This window comes from Cyanistes caeruleus, chromosome 5 (assembly GCF_971803275.1).
Source record: "Cyanistes caeruleus chromosome 5, bCyaCae1.hap1.1, whole genome shotgun sequence".
NCBI classification, from domain to species: Eukaryota; Metazoa; Chordata; class Aves; order Passeriformes; family Paridae; genus Cyanistes; species Cyanistes caeruleus.
The window spans coordinates 76,868,116-76,886,139 of NC_141705.1; the positions used below are offsets into that span (position 1 = coordinate 76,868,116).

Consider the following 18,024-nt stretch of genomic DNA (forward strand, 5'->3'; position numbering starts at 1 on the left):
CAGCTGCATTATCGCATTTACTCTCCAGGCCTGTAGGTGCAAGCGCAGTGGCAGCGCTGGTGAATGGAGCTGTGCGTGGCCTGGTGTGGGAAGGGAATAATCCTGCTGCATCCATGGTTTTCCCTGTTTCCCGGGGAGCTGCGGGAGGGCTGGCATCTCCAGGCCAGCGCTTCATCTGACCCTGAGTGTTGGTGTGGGGCAGGCTGAGCCCTTGAGGGCACACACGCGTGCTGGAGCGCCCCAAAGAAGTGGGGCCCTATTTGGGGCTGAGCCGCAGGAGGCTGTGAGGTGACTGGAAAAAGGAATGTGGCAACTCCCAGTTTAAAGAAAGAAAAAGAAAATTTTATTTTGGGAGATGAGGGGAATGAGAGAGGGGGCTGAAGGTTGTCGGGTCCTGCTCTGGTTGTCAGGCCGACTGTAGGGTTTTTTGGCTCGCCGCTGTTGCCGCCACACGTGTCTCATGCGAGCAGGCCCAGGCTGGGAGCGGTTGTCGGTGGTGGGGCCGGGAAAGCAGAGCGATGGTGGTCTGTTTGGAGCTGTTTGTCTCCTGGATGCCTGAGTGTCCAGGGACGGCCTCCATGGCACCTGGCTGGCGTTGCTGGGGCTGCTGGTCTCGGCGCTGTGGGCTGGCACGTCGCCCATCCTGCGTCGTTTTGCCAGCGGGCCCTGGAGCGACAGTGGGTCTGCGGCTCCCTGTGGATGGCCTCGCTTCAAGCTCAGCCTTCCACAGGGGAAGCTGCTGCTGCAGCTGCTGGTGCCCAGCATTACGTCCTGGGACAGCCCTGGCACCTCCTGAGTGGCGGTGCCGGGGCTGCTGGTCTCAGCGTGCTGAGCTGCCACGTCGCCCATTGGGCAGCAATTTGCCAGCGAGCCCTGGGGTGTTTTTGGCTCTGTGTCTGCCTGTGGATGGCCTTGCTCCAAACTCTGCTCTGCGTAAGGGAAGCCCCCGTTGCTGCTGCTGCTGGTGCCCAGCTTCACGTCCTGGGACAGCCCTGGCACCTCCTGAGTGGCGGTGCCAGGGCTGCTGGTCTCAGCATGCAGCAGTGGCCCGCGGTTGAGCCGTATGGGCTTCGCTGTGTGGCTGCCTGCGCCTTGTGCTCGCTGTCCCCACGAGCGGCGTCGAGCCTGGGATGGCCTGGGCTCTTGAGAGAGGCTGCTGCTGCTGGTTGGATCTGCCTCTGTCCCGTGATGCAGTGTGAAGGGAGAGAGAGAGAGAGGACATGATGTGTGAGCAGCTTCTCAGGGCTCAGGAAATGTCCCTGCAGGATTGTTCCCGTGGCCCTGCTGTGTCCCTGTAGGGCTGGCTGAAGGGCAAGGGAGGCACAGGTGCCCACGGCCCAGCCTGGCCCCACTGGCCCCTGAGGGGATGGCTCTAATCTGGGGTTGTTCTGTGGAGCTCCTGCTTCCCCTTTCTGCTGCTTTTGGCCACTCCCCCTGTGCCAGCCATGGGGAACTGTGGGCAGGGAGACTTGGCTCTCACCTCTCTCCTTCCCAGGAGGACACTTCTCAAGAGAGTCCTGCCGCTCCATCGAGGATATGGACGAGTGCCTGGAGGGTCTGTGCCGCAGCACTGCCGGCCTTTCTCCTCCTGACAAACGTACCAATCCTTGGCTGGGTGGCGAGAGGTGCGTATGAGCTGCCCAAGAGGCACCAGAAGTGGCCCAGTGGGCTTGGGAAGCTGCTTGTGCGCGATCCTCTCCTCGACTCTGCAAGTTGTGTTGCTGCACAACCCAGCTCTACAGCTTAGGCCTGGGTGATGATGTCACAGGAGCCCCTGTGACCTCAGCATCAGCGCTCCGTGCGTGACCCCCAGGCCTGCTTTGGGGAGGGTGTCCTTGTGGGTGCTGACAGGGACTTTGTTTGGCATATAGGACGTAACAAAAGTCTCTGTTGCTTTATGCCTTCTAAGTGCTGTTATTAGTCAGTGGCATGGCCTAAAATTTGATAGTCTGGAAAATTTGGTACACAAACGTTTGGTGAAAGCGATTGAAAGCCTGGAGAAATTGTCTGTATTTCAGAGGTTTACAGATACTCTGTCAATGATACACGTTATAGCATTCAGTGTCTGGATGGGAATTTTGATTAACTTCAAACAGATGAAATGAAATATATCAGCAATCTTCTACACAATAAGTCCTTTAAGGATTTCTTAAATTGCTGTGTCCTGCACGTGACTTTTCCTATGCATATATGCTTCTACGGCTCTTTTCCTAGAGATGTATCTATAAATATTTTTGGTGTCTTATTGCCATTGTGATTTGACTCAGATGAAACCTTGTCAGAGTTGAGTGTGTGATTTTTCTGATCTAGGTGTGAGCAGTGCCTGAGCAGTGCCTAGGCCTGAAGAGTGGAGCAATGGAAGTGTGAGTGTAGGGTGCCGCCGCTGAAAGAGGCAAGGATTTGGTTTTAGATGAGCAGTGTTCAAGTGAGAGGCGTGGCTTTAAGTGCCAGGAAGAGTGGATTCCAGCCCCCTGCTTCAGGGCATGTGCCCAATAAGCCCAGGAAGAGTCAGTGCAGCCCTCAGGGTGCCTGCAGCAGCTGAGATGCAGGAGCTGAAAAAACAAAGTTGTTTTCCCTTGTGGCATGCAGCGTATTTCTAATTTAAATTCAGTTAATTTCTTCCTCATCATGGGAGGTGCCCAGGGGGTGCCTGAGGGGACACAAGGATCAAGTTTTTAGCAGGGCCTATTGGAAGAAGGGAAGGGTTGATGGCTTTAAACTGGAGGAACGATGATTCATACTAGCTGGAAAGTAGAAATTGTTAACAATGAGCGTGGTCAAAATGCTGTGGTCTCTGCCGCAGGTTGGCCAGAGGTGCTGTGGCTGCTCCAGGCCTGGAGACATTCCAGGTTGGATGGGGCTTGGTGCAAGGTGACTCGATGAAGGTGTCCTTGCGTATTGCAGGGGAGGTGTAAGCAAATGAGATTTAAGATGCTTCCCAAGCCAAAGCATTGTATGATTTCATGGTCATCCAAATTCCCTGCTCCAGCAGGATCTCGGTGAGCACGTTATTGAGGAGTCTGTCCAGCTGTCTTTTGAACATCTCCAGGGCAGACACGTGCACAGCCTCCCTGGCCAGTGTGTGCCAATGGCCAGTCATGCACACAGTAAAAATGTCCTTCTTCTTGTTCAGGTGGAACTTCATCCCAGAGGCACAGGACAACCAGAATCAGCCCAAAACACAAAAACGCAATCATTTAATGGAAGAAAAAAAAAAAAAAAGAAATTCTTTAACATTGCTGTCCTGCAGAGATTGTGAGAATACCAGTGTGGAAGTGGAACTGACTCTGATGTTCAAGAAACCCACTCCTGCTGCCCGGTGACCAGTGCCTTTTCTGAAATGTGATTGTTAAAAAGGCTTTTTTTGGTTGCACGCAGCAGTGCTGGCCTCCATTAGCAAGAGAATATGTGATGCCATTTGCTCAGCCCTGGGAGGAGCCGCCAAGGGTGTTCAGGTAAGCAAGGCACTTGTGGAAGTGCAGGGGCTGAGGCTGGCTGTGGGGGAAATGCATGGCAGAGAAGGGGAAATGGTAGCTGGGGTGTGAAATCAGAGGTGTCTCAATGTGCCTGTCTGGTAAAGCAGTGTTCCCATGGAGGCAGGAGTGAGGGTTGCCCCTGTGGCAGAAGCCAAGTCCTTGCCATCAAGCCTGTCCTCCATTTGTCCCCTAAGCTGAGCTGGTACTTGTGTAAAATCTTGGAGAAAGGAGGAAATTCTCAGCCTGTCAGTGCAAGAGTCAGCCTCAGGCCATGTGTGCAGTGTATTTTTCCGGGCTTGGGCTGGCTTTAGTTTTGCCTTCCCAGCATCAGCTGCATTATCGCATTTACTCTCCAGGCCTGTAGGTGCAAGCGCAGTGGCAGCGCTGGTGAATGGAGCTGTGCGTGGCCTGGTGTGGGAAGGGAATAATCCTGCTGCATCCATGGTTTTCCCTGTTTCCCGGGGAGCTGCGGGAGGGCTGGCATCTCCAGGCCAGCACTTCATCTGACCCTGAGTGTTGGTGTGGGGCAGGCTGAGCCCTTGAGGGCACACACGCGTGCTGGAGCGCCCCAAAGAAGTGGGGCCCTATTTGGGGCTGAGCCGCAGGAGGCTGTGAGGTGACTGGAAAAAGGAATGTGGCAACTCCCAGTTCAAAGAAAGAAAAAGAAAATTTTATTTTGGGAGATGAGGGGAATGAGAGAGGGGGCTGAAGGTTGTCGGGTCCTGCTCTGGTTGTCAGGCCGACTGTAGGGTTTTTTGGCTCGCCGCTGTTGCCACCACACGTGTCTCATGCGAGCAGGCCCAGGCTGGGAGCGGTTGTCGGTGGTGGGGCCGGGAAAGCAGAGCGATGGTGCTCTGTTTGGAGCTGTTTGTCTCCTGGATGCCTGAGTGTCCAGGGACGGCCTCCATGGCACCTGGCTGGCGTTGCTGGGGCTGCTGGTCTCAGCGCTGTGGGCTGGCACGTCGCCCATCCTGCGTCGTTTTGCCAGCGGGCCCTGGAGCGACAGTGGGTCTGCGGCTCCCTGTGGATGGCCTCGCTTCAAGCTCAGCCTTCCACAGGGGAAGCTGCTGCTGCAGCTGCTGGTGCCCAGCATTACGTCCTGGGACAGCCCTGGCACCTCCTGAGTGGCGGTGCCGGGGCTGCTGGTCTCAGCGTGCTGAGCTGCCACGTCGCCCATTGGGCAGCAATTTGCCAGCGAGCCCTGGGGTGTTTTTGGCTCTGTGTCTGCCTGTGGATGGCCTTGCTCCAAACTCTGCTCTGCGTAAGGGAAGCCCCCGTTGCTGCTGCTGCTGGTGCCCAGCTTCACGTCCTGGGACAGCCCTGGCACCTCCTGAGTGGCGGTGCCAGGGCTGCTGGTCTCAGCATGCAGCAGTGGCCCGCGGTTGAGCCGTATGGGCTTCGCTGTGTGGCTGCCTGCGCCTCGTGCTCGCTGTCCCCACGAGCGGCGTCGAGCCTGGGATGGCCTGGGCTCTTGAGAGAGGCTGCTGCTGCTGGTTGGATCTGCCTCTGTCCCGTGATGCAGTGTGAAGGGAGAGAGAGAGAGAGGACATGATGTGTGAGCAGCTTCTCAGGGCTCAGGAAATGTCCCTGCAGGATTGTTCCCGTGGCCCTGCTGTGTCCCTGTTGGGCTGGCTGAAGGGCAAGGGAAGCACAGGTGCCCACGGCCCAGCCTGGCCCCACTGGCCCCTGAGGGGATGGCTCTAATCTGGGGTTGTTCTGTGGAGCTCCTGCTTCCCCTTTCTGCTGCTTTTGGCCACTCCTCCTGTGCCAGCCATGGGGAACTGTGGGCAGGGAGACTTGGCTCTCACCTCTCTCCTTCCCAGGAGGACACTTCTCAAGAGAGTCCTGCCGCTCCATCGAGGATATGGACGAGTGCCTGGAGGGTCTGTGCCACAGCACTGCCGGCCTTTCTCCTCCTGACAAACGTACCAATCCTTGGCTGGGTGGCGAGAGGTGCGTATGAGCTGCCCAAGAGGCACCAGAAGTGGCCCAGTGGGCTTGGGAAGCTGCTTGTGCGCGATCCTCTCCTCGACTCTGCAAGTTGTGTTGCTGCACAACCCAGCTCTACAGCTTAGGCCTGGGTGATGATGTCACAGGAGCCCCTGTGACCTCAGCATCAGCGCTCCGTGCGTGACCCCCAGGCCTGCTTTGGGGAGGGTGTCCTTGTGGGTGCTGACAGGGACTTTGTTGGGCACATAGGACGTAACAAAAGTCTCTGTTGCTTTATGCCTTCTAAGTGCTGTTATTAGCCAGTGGCATGGCCTAAAATTTGATAGTCTGGAAAATTTGGTACACAAACGTTTGGTGAAAGCGATTGAAAGCCTGGAGAAATTGTCTGTATTTCAGAGGTTTACAGATATTCTGTCAATGATACACGTTATAGCATTCAGTGTCTGGATGGGAATTTTGATTAACTTCAAACAGATGAAATGAAATATATCAGCAATCTTCTACACAATAAGTCCTTTAAGGATTTCTTAAATTGCTGTGTCCTGCACGTGACTTTTCCTATGCATATATGCTTCTACGGCTCTTTTCCTAGAGATGTATCTATAAATATTTTTGGTGTCTTATTGCCATTGTGATTTGACTCAGATGAAACCTTGTCAGAGTTGAGTGTGTGATTTTTCTGATCTAGGTGTGAGCAGTGCCTGAGCAGTGCCTAGGCCTGAAGAGTGGAGCAATGGAAGTGTGAGTGTAGGGTGCCGCCGCTGAAAGAGGCAAGGATTTGGTTTTAGATGAGCAGTGTTCAAGTGAGAGGCGTGGCTTTAAGTGCCAGGAAGAGTGGATTCCAGCCCCCTGCTTCAGGGCATGTGCCCAATAAGCCCAGGAAGAGTCAGTGCAGCCCTCAGGGTGCCTGCAGCAGCTGAGATGCAGGAGCTGAAAAAACAAAGTTGTTTTCCCTTGTGGCATGCAGCGTATTTCTAATTTAAATTCAGTTAATTTCTTCCTCATCATGGGAGGTGCCCAGGGGGTGCCTGAGGGGACACAAGGATCAAGTTTTTAGCAGGGCCTATTGGAAGAAGGGAAGGGTTGATGGCTTTAAACTGGAGGAACGATGATTCATACTAGCTGGAAAGTAGAAATTGTTAACAATGAGCGTGGTCAAAATGCTGTGGTCTCTGCCGCAGGTTGGCCAGAGGTGCTGTGGCTGCTCCAGGCCTGGAGACATTCCAGGTTGGATGGGGCTTGGTGCAAGGTGACTCGATGAAGGTGTCCTTGCGTATTGCAGGGGAGGTGTAAGCAAATGAGATTTAAGATGCTTCCCAAGCCAAAGCATTGTATGATTTCATGGTCATCCAAATTCCCTGCTCCAGCAGGATCTCGGTGAGCACGTTATTGAGGAGTCTGTCCAGCTGTCTTTTGAACATCTCCAGGGCAGACACGTGCACAGCCTCCCTGGCCAGTGTGTGCCAATGGCCAGTCATGCACACAGTAAAAATGTCCTTCTTCTTGTTCAGGTGGAACTTCATCCCAGAGGCACAGGACAACCAGAATCAGCCCAAAACACAAAAACGCAATCATTTAATGGAAGAAAAAAAAAAAAAAAGAAATTCTTTAACATTGCTGTCCTGCAGAGATTGTGAGAATACCAGTGTGGAAGTGGAACTGACTCTGATGTTCAAGAAACCCACTCCTGCTGCCCGGTGACCAGTGCCTTTTCTGAAATGTGATTGTTAAAAAGGCTTTTTTTGGTTGCACGCAGCAGTGCTGGCCTCCATTAGCAAGAGAATATGTGATGCCATTTGCTCAGCCCTGGGAGGAGCCGCCAAGGGTGTTCAGGTAAGCAAGGCACTTGTGGAAGTGCAGGGGCTGAGGCTGGCTGTGGGGGAAATGCATGGCAGAGAAGGGGAAATGGTAGCTGGGGTGTGAAATCAGAGGTGTCTCAATGTGCCTGTCTGGTAAAGCAGTGTTCCCATGGAGGCAGGAGTGAGGGTTGCCCCTGTGGCAGAAGCCAAGTCCTTGCCATCAAGCCTGTCCTCCATTTGTCCCCTAAGCTGAGCTGGTACTTGTGTAAAATCTTGGAGAAAGGAGGAAATTCTCAGCCTGTCAGTGCAAGAGTCAGCCTCAGGCCATGTGTGCAGTGTATTTTTCCGGGCTTGGGCTGGCTTTAGTTTTGCCTTCCCAGCATCAGCTGCATTATCGCATTTACTCTCCAGGCCTGTAGGTGCAAGCGCAGTGGCGGCGCTGGTGAATGGAGCTGTGCGTGGCCTGGTGTGGGAAGGGAATAATCCTGCTGCATCCATGGTTTTCCCTGTTTCCCGGGGAGCTGCGGGAGGGCTGGCATCTCCAGGCCAGCGCTTCATCTGACCCTGAGTGTTGGTGTGGGGCAGGCTGAGCCCTTGAGGGCACACACGCGTGCTGGAGCGCCCCAAAGAAGTGGGGCCCTATTTGGGGCTGAGCCGCAGGAGGCTGTGAGGTGACTGGAAAAAGGAATGTGGCAACTCCCAGTTCAAAGAAAGAAAAAGAAAATTTTATTTTGGGAGATGAGGGGAATGAGAGAGGGGGCTGAAGGTTGTCGGGTCCTGCTCTGGTTGTCAGGCCGACTGTAGGGTTTTTTGGCTCGCCGCTGTTGCCACCACACGTGTCTCATGCGAGCAGGCCCAGGCTGGGAGCGGTTGTCGGTGGTGGGGCCGGGAAAGCAGAGCGATGGTGCTCTGTTTGGAGCTGTTTGTCTCCTGGATGCCTGAGTGTCCAGGGACGGCCTCCATGGCACCTGGCTGGCGTTGCTGGGGCTGCTGGTCTCGGCGCTGTGGGCTGGCACGTCGCCCATCCTGCGTCGTTTTGCCAGCGGGCCCTGGAGCGACAGTGGGTCTGCGGCTCCCTGTGGATGGCCTCGCTTCAAGCTCAGCCTTCCACAGGGGAAGCTGCTGCTGCAGCTGCTGGTGCCCAGCATTACGTCCTGGGACAGCCCTGGCACCTCCTGAGTGGCGGTGCCGGGGCTGCTGGTCTCAGCGTGCTGAGCTGCCACGTCGCCCATTGGGCAGCAATTTGCCAGCGAGCCCTGGGGTGTTTTTGGCTCTGTGTCTGCCTGTGGATGGCCTTGCTCCAAACTCTGCTCTGCGTAAGGGAAGCCCCCGTTGCTGCTGCTGCTGGTGCCCAGCTTCACGTCCTGGGACAGCCCTGGCACCTCCTGAGTGGCGGTGCCAGGGCTGCTGGTCTCAGCATGCAGCAGTGGCCCGCGGTTGAGCCGTATGGGCTTCGCTGTGTGGCTGCCTGCGCCTCGTGCTCGCTGTCCCCACGAGCGGCGTCGAGCCTGGGATGGCCTGGGCTCTTGAGAGAGGCTGCTGCTGCTGGTTGGATCTGCCTCTGTCCCGTGATGCAGTGTGAAGGGAGAGAGAGAGAGAGGACATGATGTGTGAGCAGCTTCTCAGGGCTCAGGAAATGTCCCTGCAGGATTGTTCCCGTGGCCCTGCTGTGTCCCTGTTGGGCTGGCTGAAGGGCAAGGGAAGCACAGGTGCCCACGGCCCAGCCTGGCCCCACTGGCCCCTGAGGGGATGGCTCTAATCTGGGGTTGTTCTGTGGAGCTCCTGCTTCCCCTTTCTGCTGCTTTTGGCCACTCCTCCTGTGCCAGCCATGGGGAACTGTGGGCAGGGAGACTTGGCTCTCACCTCTCTCCTTCCCAGGAGGACACTTCTCAAGAGAGTCCTGCCGCTCCATCGAGGATATGGACGAGTGCCTGGAGGGTCTGTGCCACAGCACTGCCGGCCTTTCTCCTCCTGACAAACGTACCAATCCTTGGCTGGGTGGCGAGAGGTGCGTATGAGCTGCCCAAGAGGCACCAGAAGTGGCCCAGTGGGCTTGGGAAGCTGCTTGTGCGCGATCCTCTCCTCGACTCTGCAAGTTGTGTTGCTGCACAACCCAGCTCTACAGCTTAGGCCTGGGTGATGATGTCACAGGAGCCCCTGTGACCTCAGCATCAGCGCTCCGTGCGTGACCCCCAGGCCTGCTTTGGGGAGGGTGTCCTTGTGGGTGCTGACAGGGACTTTGTTTGGCACATAGGACGTAACAAAAGTCTCTGTTGCTTTATGCCTTCTAAGTGCTGTTATTAGTCAGTGGCATGGCCTAAAATTTGATAGTCTGGAAAATTTGGTACACAAACGTTTGGTGAAAGCGATTGAAAGCCTGGAGAAATTGTCTGTATTTCAGAGGTTTACAGATACTCTGTCAATGATACATGTTATAGCATTCAGTGTCTGGATGGGAATTTTGATTAACTTCAAACAGATGAAATGAAATATATCAGCAATCTTCTACACAATAAGTCCTTTAAGGATTTCTTAAATTGCTGTGTCCTGCACGTGACTTTTCCTATGCATATATGCTTCTACGGCTCTTTTCCTAGAGATGTATCTATAAATATTTTTGGTGTCTTATTGCCATTGTGATTTGACTCAGATGAAACCTTGTCAGAGTTGAGTGTGTGATTTTTCTGATCTAGGTGTGAGCAGTGCCTGAGCAGTGCCTAGGCCTGAAGAGTGGAGCAATGGAAGTGTGAGTGTAGGGTGCTGCCGCTGAAAGAGGCAAGGATTTGGTTTTAGATGAGCAGTGTTCAAGTGAGAGGCGTGGCTTTAAGTGCCAGGAAGAGTGGATTCCAGCCCCCTGCTTCAGGGCATGTGCCCAATAAGCCCAGGAAGAGTCAGTGCAGCCCTCAGGGTGCCTGCAGCAGCTGAGATGCAGGAGCTGAAAAAACAAAGTTGTTTTCCCTTGTGGCATGCAGCGTATTTCTAATTTAAATTCAGTTAATTTCTTCCTCATCATGGGAGGTGCCCAGGGGGTGCCTGAGGGGACACAAGGATCAAGTTTTTAGCAGGGCCTATTGGAAGAAGGGAAGGGTTGATGGCTTTAAACTGGAGGAACGATGATTCATACTAGCTGGAAAGTAGAAATTGTTAACAATGAGCGTGGTCAAAATGCTGTGGTCTCTGCCGCAGGTTGGCCAGAGGTGCTGTGGCTGCTCCAGGCCTGGAGACATTCCAGGTTGGATGGGGCTTGGTGCAAGGTGACTCGATGAAGGTGTCCTTGCGTATTGCAGGGGAGGTGTAAGCAAATGAGATTTAAGATGCTTCCCAAGCCAAAGCATTGTATGATTTCATGGTCATCCAAATTCCCTGCTCCAGCAGGATCTCGGTGAGCACGTTATTGAGGAGTCTGTCCAGCTGTCTTTTGAACATCTCCAGGGCAGACACGTGCACAGCCTCCCTGGCCAGTGTGTGCCAATGGCCAGTCATGCACACAGTAAAAATGTCCTTCTTCTTGTTCAGGTGGAACTTCATCCCAGAGGCACAGGACAACCAGAATCAGCCCAAAACACAAAAACGCAATCATTTAATGGAAGAAAAAAAAAAAAAAAGAAATTCTTTAACATTGCTGTCCTGCAGAGATTGTGAGAATACCAGTGTGGAAGTGGAACTGACTCTGATGTTCAAGAAACCCACTCCTGCTGCCCGGTGACCAGTGCCTTTTCTGAAATGTGATTGTTAAAAAGGCTTTTTTTGGTTGCACGCAGCAGTGCTGGCCTCCATTAGCAAGAGAATATGTGATGCCATTTGCTCAGCCCTGGGAGGAGCCGCCAAGGGTGTTCAGGTAAGCAAGGCACTTGTGGAAGTGCAGGGGCTGAGGCTGGCTGTGGGGGAAATGCATGGCAGAGAAGGGGAAATGGTAGCTGGGGTGTGAAATCAGAGGTGTCTCAATGTGCCTGTCTGGTAAAGCAGTGTTCCCATGGAGGCAGGAGTGAGGGTTGCCCCTGTGGCAGAAGCCAAGTCCTTGCCATCAAGCCTGTCCTCCATTTGTCCCCTAAGCTGAGCTGGTACTTGTGTAAAATCTTGGAGAAAGGAGGAAATTCTCAGCCTGTCAGTGCAAGAGTCAGCCTCAGGCCATGTGTGCAGTGTATTTTTCCGGGCTTGGGCTGGCTTTAGTTTTGCCTTCCCAGCATCAGCTGCATTATCGCATTTACTCTCCAGGCCTGTAGGTGCAAGCGCAGTGGCAGCGCTGGTGAATGGAGCTGTGCGTGGCCTGGTGTGGGAAGGGAATAATCCTGCTGCATCCATGGTTTTCCCTGTTTCCCGGGGAGCTGCGGGAGGGCTGGCATCTCCAGGCCAGCACTTCATCTGACCCTGAGTGTTGGTGTGGGGCAGGCTGAGCCCTTGAGGGCACACACGCGTGCTGGAGCGCCCCAAAGAAGTGGGGCCCTATTTGGGGCTGAGCCGCAGGAGGCTGTGAGGTGACTGGAAAAAGGAATGTGGCAACTCCCAGTTCAAAGAAAGAAAAAGAAAATTTTATTTTGGGAGATGAGGGGAATGAGAGAGGGGGCTGAAGGTTGTCGGGTCCTGCTCTGGTTGTCAGGCCGACTGTAGGGTTTTTTGGCTCGCCGCTGTTGCCACCACACGTGTCTCATGCGAGCAGGCCCAGGCTGGGAGCGGTTGTCGGTGGTGGGGCCGGGAAAGCAGAGCGATGGTGCTCTGTTTGGAGCTGTTTGTCTCCTGGATGCCTGAGTGTCCAGGGACGGCCTCCATGGCACCTGGCTGGCGTTGCTGGGGCTGCTGGTCTCAGCGCTGTGGGCTGGCACGTCGCCCATCCTGCGTCGTTTTGCCAGCGGGCCCTGGAGCGACAGTGGGTCTGCGGCTCCCTGTGGATGGCCTCGCTTCAAGCTCAGCCTTCCACAGGGGAAGCTGCTGCTGCAGCTGCTGGTGCCCAGCATTACGTCCTGGGACAGCCCTGGCACCTCCTGAGTGGCGGTGCCGGGGCTGCTGGTCTCAGCGTGCTGAGCTGCCACGTCGCCCATTGGGCAGCAATTTGCCAGCGAGCCCTGGGGTGTTTTTGGCTCTGTGTCTGCCTGTGGATGGCCTTGCTCCAAACTCTGCTCTGCGTAAGGGAAGCCCCCGTTGCTGCTGCTGCTGGTGCCCAGCTTCACGTCCTGGGACAGCCCTGGCACCTCCTGAGTGGCGGTGCCAGGGCTGCTGGTCTCAGCATGCAGCAGTGGCCCGCGGTTGAGCCGTATGGGCTTCGCTGTGTGGCTGCCTGCGCCTCGTGCTCGCTGTCCCCACGAGCGGCGTCGAGCCTGGGATGGCCTGGGCTCTTGAGAGAGGCTGCTGCTGCTGGTTGGATCTGCCTCTGTCCCGTGATGCAGTGTGAAGGGAGAGAGAGAGAGAGGACATGATGTGTGAGCAGCTTCTCAGGGCTCAGGAAATGTCCCTGCAGGATTGTTCCCGTGGCCCTGCTGTGTCCCTGTTGGGCTGGCTGAAGGGCAAGGGAAGCACAGGTGCCCACGGCCCAGCCTGGCCCCACTGGCCCCTGAGGGGATGGCTCTAATCTGGGGTTGTTCTGTGGAGCTCCTGCTTCCCCTTTCTGCTGCTTTTGGCCACTCCTCCTGTGCCAGCCATGGGGAACTGTGGGCAGGGAGACTTGGCTCTCACCTCTCTCCTTCCCAGGAGGACACTTCTCAAGAGAGTCCTGCCGCTCCATCGAGGATATGGACGAGTGCCTGGAGGGTCTGTGCCACAGCACTGCCGGCCTTTCTCCTCCTGACAAACGTACCAATCCTTGGCTGGGTGGCGAGAGGTGCGTATGAGCTGCCCAAGAGGCACCAGAAGTGGCCCAGTGGGCTTGGGAAGCTGCTTGTGCGCGATCCTCTCCTCGACTCTGCAAGTTGTGTTGCTGCACAACCCAGCTCTACAGCTTAGGCCTGGGTGATGATGTCACAGGAGCCCCTGTGACCTCAGCATCAGCGCTCCGTGCGTGACCCCCAGGCCTGCTTTGGGGAGGGTGTCCTTGTGGGTGCTGACAGGGACTTTGTTTGGCACATAGGACGTAACAAAAGTCTCTGTTGCTTTATGCCTTCTAAGTGCTGTTATTAGTCAGTGGCATGGCCTAAAATTTGATAGTCTGGAAAATTTGGTACACAAACGTTTGGTGAAAGCGATTGAAAGCCTGGAGAAATTGTCTGTATTTCAGAGGTTTACAGATATTCTGTCAATGATACACGTTATAGCATTCAGTGTCTGGATGGGAATTTTGATTAACTTCAAACAGATGAAATGAAATATATCAGCAATCTTCTACACAATAAGTCCTTTAAGGATTTCTTAAATTGCTGTGTCCTGCACGTGACTTTTCCTATGCATATATGCTTCTACGGCTCTTTTCCTAGAGATGTATCTATAAATATTTTTGGTGTCTTATTGCCATTGTGATTTGACTCAGATGAAACCTTGTCAGAGTTGAGTGTGTGATTTTTCTGATCTAGGTGTGAGCAGTGCCTGAGCAGTGCCTAGGCCTGAAGAGTGGAGCAATGGAAGTGTGAGTGTAGGGTGCCGCCGCTGAAAGAGGCAAGGATTTGGTTTTAGATGAGCAGTGTTCAAGTGAGAGGCGTGGCTTTAAGTGCCAGGAAGAGTGGATTCCAGCCCCCTGCTTCAGGGCATGTGCCCAATAAGCCCAGGAAGAGTCAGTGCAGCCCTCAGGGTGCCTGCAGCAGCTGAGATGCAGGAGCTGAAAAAACAAAGTTGTTTTCCCTTGTGGCATGCAGCGTATTTCTAATTTAAATTCAGTTAATTTCTTCCTCATCATGGGAGGTGCCCAGGGGGTGCCTGAGGGGACACAAGGATCAAGTTTTTAGCAGGGCCTATTGGAAGAAGGGAAGGGTTGATGGCTTTAAACTGGAGGAACGATGATTCATACTAGCTGGAAAGTAGAAATTGTTAACAATGAGCGTGGTCAAAATGCTGTGGTCTCTGCCGCAGGTTGGCCAGAGGTGCTGTGGCTGCTCCAGGCCTGGAGACATTCCAGGTTGGATGGGGCTTGGTGCAAGGTGACTCGATGAAGGTGTCCTTGCGTATTGCAGGGGAGGTGTAAGCAAATGAGATTTAAGATGCTTCCCAAGCCAAAGCATTGTATGATTTCATGGTCATCCAAATTCCCTGCTCCAGCAGGATCTCGGTGAGCACGTTATTGAGGAGTCTGTCCAGCTGTCTTTTGAACATCTCCAGGGCAGACACGTGCACAGCCTCCCTGGCCAGTGTGTGCCAATGGCCAGTCATGCACACAGTAAAAATGTCCTTCTTCTTGTTCAGGTGGAACTTCATCCCAGAGGCACAGGACAACCAGAATCAGCCCAAAACACAAAAACGCAATCATTTAATGGAAGAAAAAAAAAAAAAAAGAAATTCTTTAACATTGCTGTCCTGCAGAGATTGTGAGAATACCAGTGTGGAAGTGGAACTGACTCTGATGTTCAAGAAACCCACTCCTGCTGCCCGGTGACCAGTGCCTTTTCTGAAATGTGATTGTTAAAAAGGCTTTTTTTGGTTGCACGCAGCAGTGCTGGCCTCCATTAGCAAGAGAATATGTGATGCCATTTGCTCAGCCCTGGGAGGAGCCGCCAAGGGTGTTCAGGTAAGCAAGGCACTTGTGGAAGTGCAGGGGCTGAGGCTGGCTGTGGGGGAAATGCATGGCAGAGAAGGGGAAATGGTAGCTGGGGTGTGAAATCAGAGGTGTCTCAATGTGCCTGTCTGGTAAAGCAGTGTTCCCATGGAGGCAGGAGTGAGGGTTGCCCCTGTGGCAGAAGCCAAGTCCTTGCCATCAAGCCTGTCCTCCATTTGTCCCCTAAGCTGAGCTGGTACTTGTGTAAAATCTTGGAGAAAGGAGGAAATTCTCAGCCTGTCAGTGCAAGAGTCAGCCTCAGGCCATGTGTGCAGTGTATTTTTCCGGGCTTGGGCTGGCTTTAGTTTTGCCTTCCCAGCATCAGCTGCATTATCGCATTTACTCTCCAGGCCTGTAGGTGCAAGCGCAGTGGCAGCGCTGGTGAATGGAGCTGTGCGTGGCCTGGTGTGGGAAGGGAATAATCCTGCTGCATCCATGGTTTTCCCTGTTTCCCGGGGAGCTGCGGGAGGGCTGGCATCTCCAGGCCAGCACTTCATCTGACCCTGAGTGTTGGTATGGGGCAGGCTGAGCCCTTGAGGGCACACACGCGTGCTGGAGCGCCCCAAAGAAGTGGGGCCCTATTTGGGGCTGAGCCGCAGGAGGCTGTGAGGTGACTGGAAAAAGGAATGTGGCAACTCCCAGTTCAAAGAAAGAAAAAGAAAATTTTATTTTGGGAGATGAGGGGAATGAGAGAGGGGGCTGAAGGTTGTCGGGTCCTGCTCTGGTTGTCAGGCCGACTGTAGGGCTTTTTGGCTCGCCGCTGTTGCCGCCACACGTGTCTCATGCGAGCAGGCCCAGGCTGGGAGCGGTTGTCGGTGGTGGGGCCGGGAAAGCAGAGCGATGGTGGTCTGTTTGGAGCTGTTTGTCTCCTGGATGCCTGAGTGTCCAGGGACGGCCTCCATGGCACCTGGCTGGCATTGCTGGGGCTGCTGGTCTCGGCACTGTGGGCTGGCACGTCGCCCATCCTGCGTCGTTTTGCCAGCGGGCCCTGGAGCGACAGTGGGTCTGCGGCTCCCTGTGGATGGCCTCGCTTCAAGCTCAGCCTTCCACAGGGGAAGCTGCTGCTGCAGCTGCTGGTGACCAGCATTACGTCCTGGGACAGCCCTGGCACCTCCTGAGTGGCGGTGCCGGGGCTGCTGGTCTCAGCGTGCTGAGCTGCCACGTCGCCCATTGGGCAGCAATTTGCCAGCGAGCCCTGGGGTGTTTTTGGCTCTGTGTCTGCCTGTGGATGGCCTTGCTCCAAACTCTGCTCTGCGTAAGGGAAGCCCCCGTTGCTGCTGCTGCTGGTGCCCAGCTTCACGTCCTGGGACAGCCCTGGCACCTCCTGAGTGGCGCTGCCGGGGCTGCTGGTCTCAGCATGCAGCAGTGGCCCGCGGTTGAGCCGTATGGGCTTCGCTGTGTGGCTGCCTGCGCCTTGTGCTCGCTGTCCCCACGAGCGGCGTCGAGCCTGGGATGGCCTGGGCTCTTGAGAGAGGCTGCTGCTGCTGGTTGGATCTGCCTCTGTCCCGATATGCAGTGTGAAGGGAGAGAGAGAGAGAGGACATGATGTGTGAGCAGCTTCTCAGGGCTCAGGAAATGTCCCTGCAGGATTGTTCCCATGGCCCTGCTGTGTCCCTGTAGGGCTGGCTGAAGGGCAAGGGAGGCACAGGTGCCCACGGCCCAGCCTGGCCCCGCTGGCCCCTGAGGGGATGGCTCTAATCTGGGGTTGTTCTGTGGAGCTCCTGCTTCCCCTTTCTGCTGCTTTTGGCCACTCCCCCTGTGCCAGCCATGGGGAACTGTGGGCAGGGAGACTTGGCTCTCACCTCTCTCCTTCCCAGGAGGACACTTCTCAAGAGAGTCCTGCCGCTCCATCGAGGATATGGACGAGTGCCTGGAGGGTCTGTGCCGCAGCACTGCCGGCCTTTCTCCTCCTGACAAACGTACCAATCCTTGGCTGGGTGGCGAGAGGTGCGTATGAGCTGCCCAAGAGGCACCAGAAGTGGCCCAGTGGGCTTGGGAAGCTGCTTGTGCGCGATCCTCTCCTCGACTCTGCAAGTTGTGTTGCTGCACAACCCAGCTCTACAGCTTAGGCCTGGGTGATGATGTCACAGGAGCCCCTGTGACCTCAGCATCAGCGCTCCGTGCGTGACCCCCAGGCCTGCTTTGGGGAGGGTGTCCTTGTGGGTGCTGACAGGGACTTTGTTGGGCACATAGGACGTAACAAAAGTCTCTGTTGCTTTATGCCTTCTAAGTGCTGTTATTAGTCAGTGGCATGGCCTAAAATTTGATAGTCTGGAAAATTTGGTACACAAACGTTTGGTGAAAGCGATTGAAAGCCTGGAGAAATTGTCTGTATTTCAGAGGTTTACAGATATTCTGTCAATGATACACGTTATAGCATTCAGTGTCTGGATGGGAATTTTGATTAACTTCAAACAGATGAAATGAAATATATCAGCAATCTTCTACACAATAAGTCCTTTAAGGATTTCTTAAATTGCTGTGTCCTGCACGTGACTTTTCCTATGCATATATGCTTCTACGGCTCTTTTCCTAGAGATGTATCTATAAATATTTTTGGTGTCTTATTGCCATTGTGATTTGACTCAGATGAAACCTTGTCAGAGTTGAGTGTGTGATTTTTCTGATCTAGGTGTGAGCAGTGCCTGAGCAGTGCCTAGGCCTGAAGAGTGGAGCAATGGAAGTGTGAGTGTAGGGTGCCGCCGCTGAAAGAGGCAAGGATTTGGTTTTAGATGAGCAGTGTTCAAGTGAGAGGCGTGGCTTTAAGTGCCAGGAAGAGTGGATTCCAGCCCCCTGCTTCAGGGCATGTGCCCAATAAGCCCAGGAAGAGTCAGTGCAGCCCTCAGGGTGCCTGCAGCAGCTGAGATGCAGGAGCTGAAAAAACAAAGTTGTTTTCCCTTGTGGCATGCAGCGTATTTCTAATTTAAATTCAGTTAATTTCTTCCTCATCATGGGAGGTGCCCAGGGGGTGCCTGAGGGGACACAAGGATCAAGTTTTTAGCAGGGCCTATTGGAAGAAGGGAAGGGTTGATGGCTTTAAACTGGAGGAACGATGATTCATACTAGCTGGAAAGTAGAAATTGTTAACAATGAGCGTGGTCAAAATGCTGTGGTCTCTGCCGCAGGTTGG

At 54.5% G+C, this 18,024-nt stretch overlaps 5 protein-coding genes across 5 annotated transcripts; all 5 read right to left on the minus strand.

The window, feature by feature from the left end:
* Positions 1-320: 320 nt before the first annotated feature.
* Positions 321-1,728, minus strand: LOC147653276 (uncharacterized). The gene is made up of 2 exons (XM_086890531.1): positions 1,481-1,728; positions 321-1,178 (listed from the first exon to the last, which is right to left on the minus strand). Exons 1-2 carry the CDS (start codon positions 1,527-1,529, stop codon positions 322-324), a joined length of 906 nt encoding a protein of 301 aa, XP_086746657.1. The 5' UTR covers positions 1,530-1,728; the 3' UTR covers position 321.
* Positions 1,729-4,124: 2,396 nt separating this feature from the next.
* Positions 4,125-5,532, minus strand: LOC147653277 (uncharacterized). Its single transcript, XM_086890120.1, has 2 exons — positions 5,285-5,532; positions 4,125-4,982 (listed from the first exon to the last, which is right to left on the minus strand). Exons 1-2 carry the CDS (start codon positions 5,331-5,333, stop codon positions 4,126-4,128), a joined length of 906 nt encoding a protein of 301 aa, XP_086746246.1. The 5' UTR covers positions 5,334-5,532; the 3' UTR covers position 4,125.
* A 2,396-nt stretch (positions 5,533-7,928) lies between these two features.
* On the minus strand, positions 7,929-9,336 carry LOC147653278 (uncharacterized). The gene is made up of 2 exons (XM_086890533.1): positions 9,089-9,336; positions 7,929-8,786 (listed from the first exon to the last, which is right to left on the minus strand). Exons 1-2 carry the CDS (start codon positions 9,135-9,137, stop codon positions 7,930-7,932), a joined length of 906 nt encoding a protein of 301 aa, XP_086746659.1. The 5' UTR covers positions 9,138-9,336; the 3' UTR covers position 7,929.
* Positions 9,337-11,732: 2,396 nt separating this feature from the next.
* On the minus strand, positions 11,733-13,140 carry LOC147653279 (uncharacterized). The gene is made up of 2 exons (XM_086890534.1): positions 12,893-13,140; positions 11,733-12,590 (listed from the first exon to the last, which is right to left on the minus strand). Exons 1-2 carry the CDS (start codon positions 12,939-12,941, stop codon positions 11,734-11,736), a joined length of 906 nt encoding a protein of 301 aa, XP_086746660.1. The 5' UTR covers positions 12,942-13,140; the 3' UTR covers position 11,733.
* Positions 13,141-15,536: 2,396 nt separating this feature from the next.
* On the minus strand, positions 15,537-16,944 carry LOC147653280 (uncharacterized). Its single transcript, XM_086890532.1, has 2 exons — positions 16,697-16,944; positions 15,537-16,394 (listed from the first exon to the last, which is right to left on the minus strand). The coding sequence occupies exons 1-2, from the start codon at positions 16,743-16,745 to the stop codon at positions 15,538-15,540; spliced, it is 906 nt and encodes a 301-aa protein (XP_086746658.1). The 5' UTR covers positions 16,746-16,944; the 3' UTR covers position 15,537.
* Positions 16,945-18,024: the final 1,080 nt, after the last annotated feature.

Bases quoted from the DNA above. Each gene is read 5' to 3' on its own strand.
- LOC147653276 (XM_086890531.1), bottom strand. From the start codon at position 1,529: ATGGAGCGGCAGGACTCTCTTGAGAAGTGTCCTCCTGGGAAGGAGAGA. The intron at 1,179-1,480 runs GTGAGAGCCAAG...ATCACGGGACAG, and splicing joins TCCTCCTGGGAAGGAGAGAG to AGGCAGATCCAACCAGCAGC.
- LOC147653277 (XM_086890120.1), bottom strand. From the start codon at position 5,333: ATGGAGCGGCAGGACTCTCTTGAGAAGTGTCCTCCTGGGAAGGAGAGA. The intron at 4,983-5,284 runs GTGAGAGCCAAG...ATCACGGGACAG, and splicing joins TCCTCCTGGGAAGGAGAGAG to AGGCAGATCCAACCAGCAGC.
- LOC147653278 (XM_086890533.1), bottom strand. From the start codon at position 9,137: ATGGAGCGGCAGGACTCTCTTGAGAAGTGTCCTCCTGGGAAGGAGAGA. The intron at 8,787-9,088 runs GTGAGAGCCAAG...ATCACGGGACAG, and splicing joins TCCTCCTGGGAAGGAGAGAG to AGGCAGATCCAACCAGCAGC.
- LOC147653279 (XM_086890534.1), bottom strand. From the start codon at position 12,941: ATGGAGCGGCAGGACTCTCTTGAGAAGTGTCCTCCTGGGAAGGAGAGA. The intron at 12,591-12,892 runs GTGAGAGCCAAG...ATCACGGGACAG, and splicing joins TCCTCCTGGGAAGGAGAGAG to AGGCAGATCCAACCAGCAGC.
- LOC147653280 (XM_086890532.1), bottom strand. From the start codon at position 16,745: ATGGAGCGGCAGGACTCTCTTGAGAAGTGTCCTCCTGGGAAGGAGAGA. The intron at 16,395-16,696 runs GTGAGAGCCAAG...ATATCGGGACAG, and splicing joins TCCTCCTGGGAAGGAGAGAG to AGGCAGATCCAACCAGCAGC.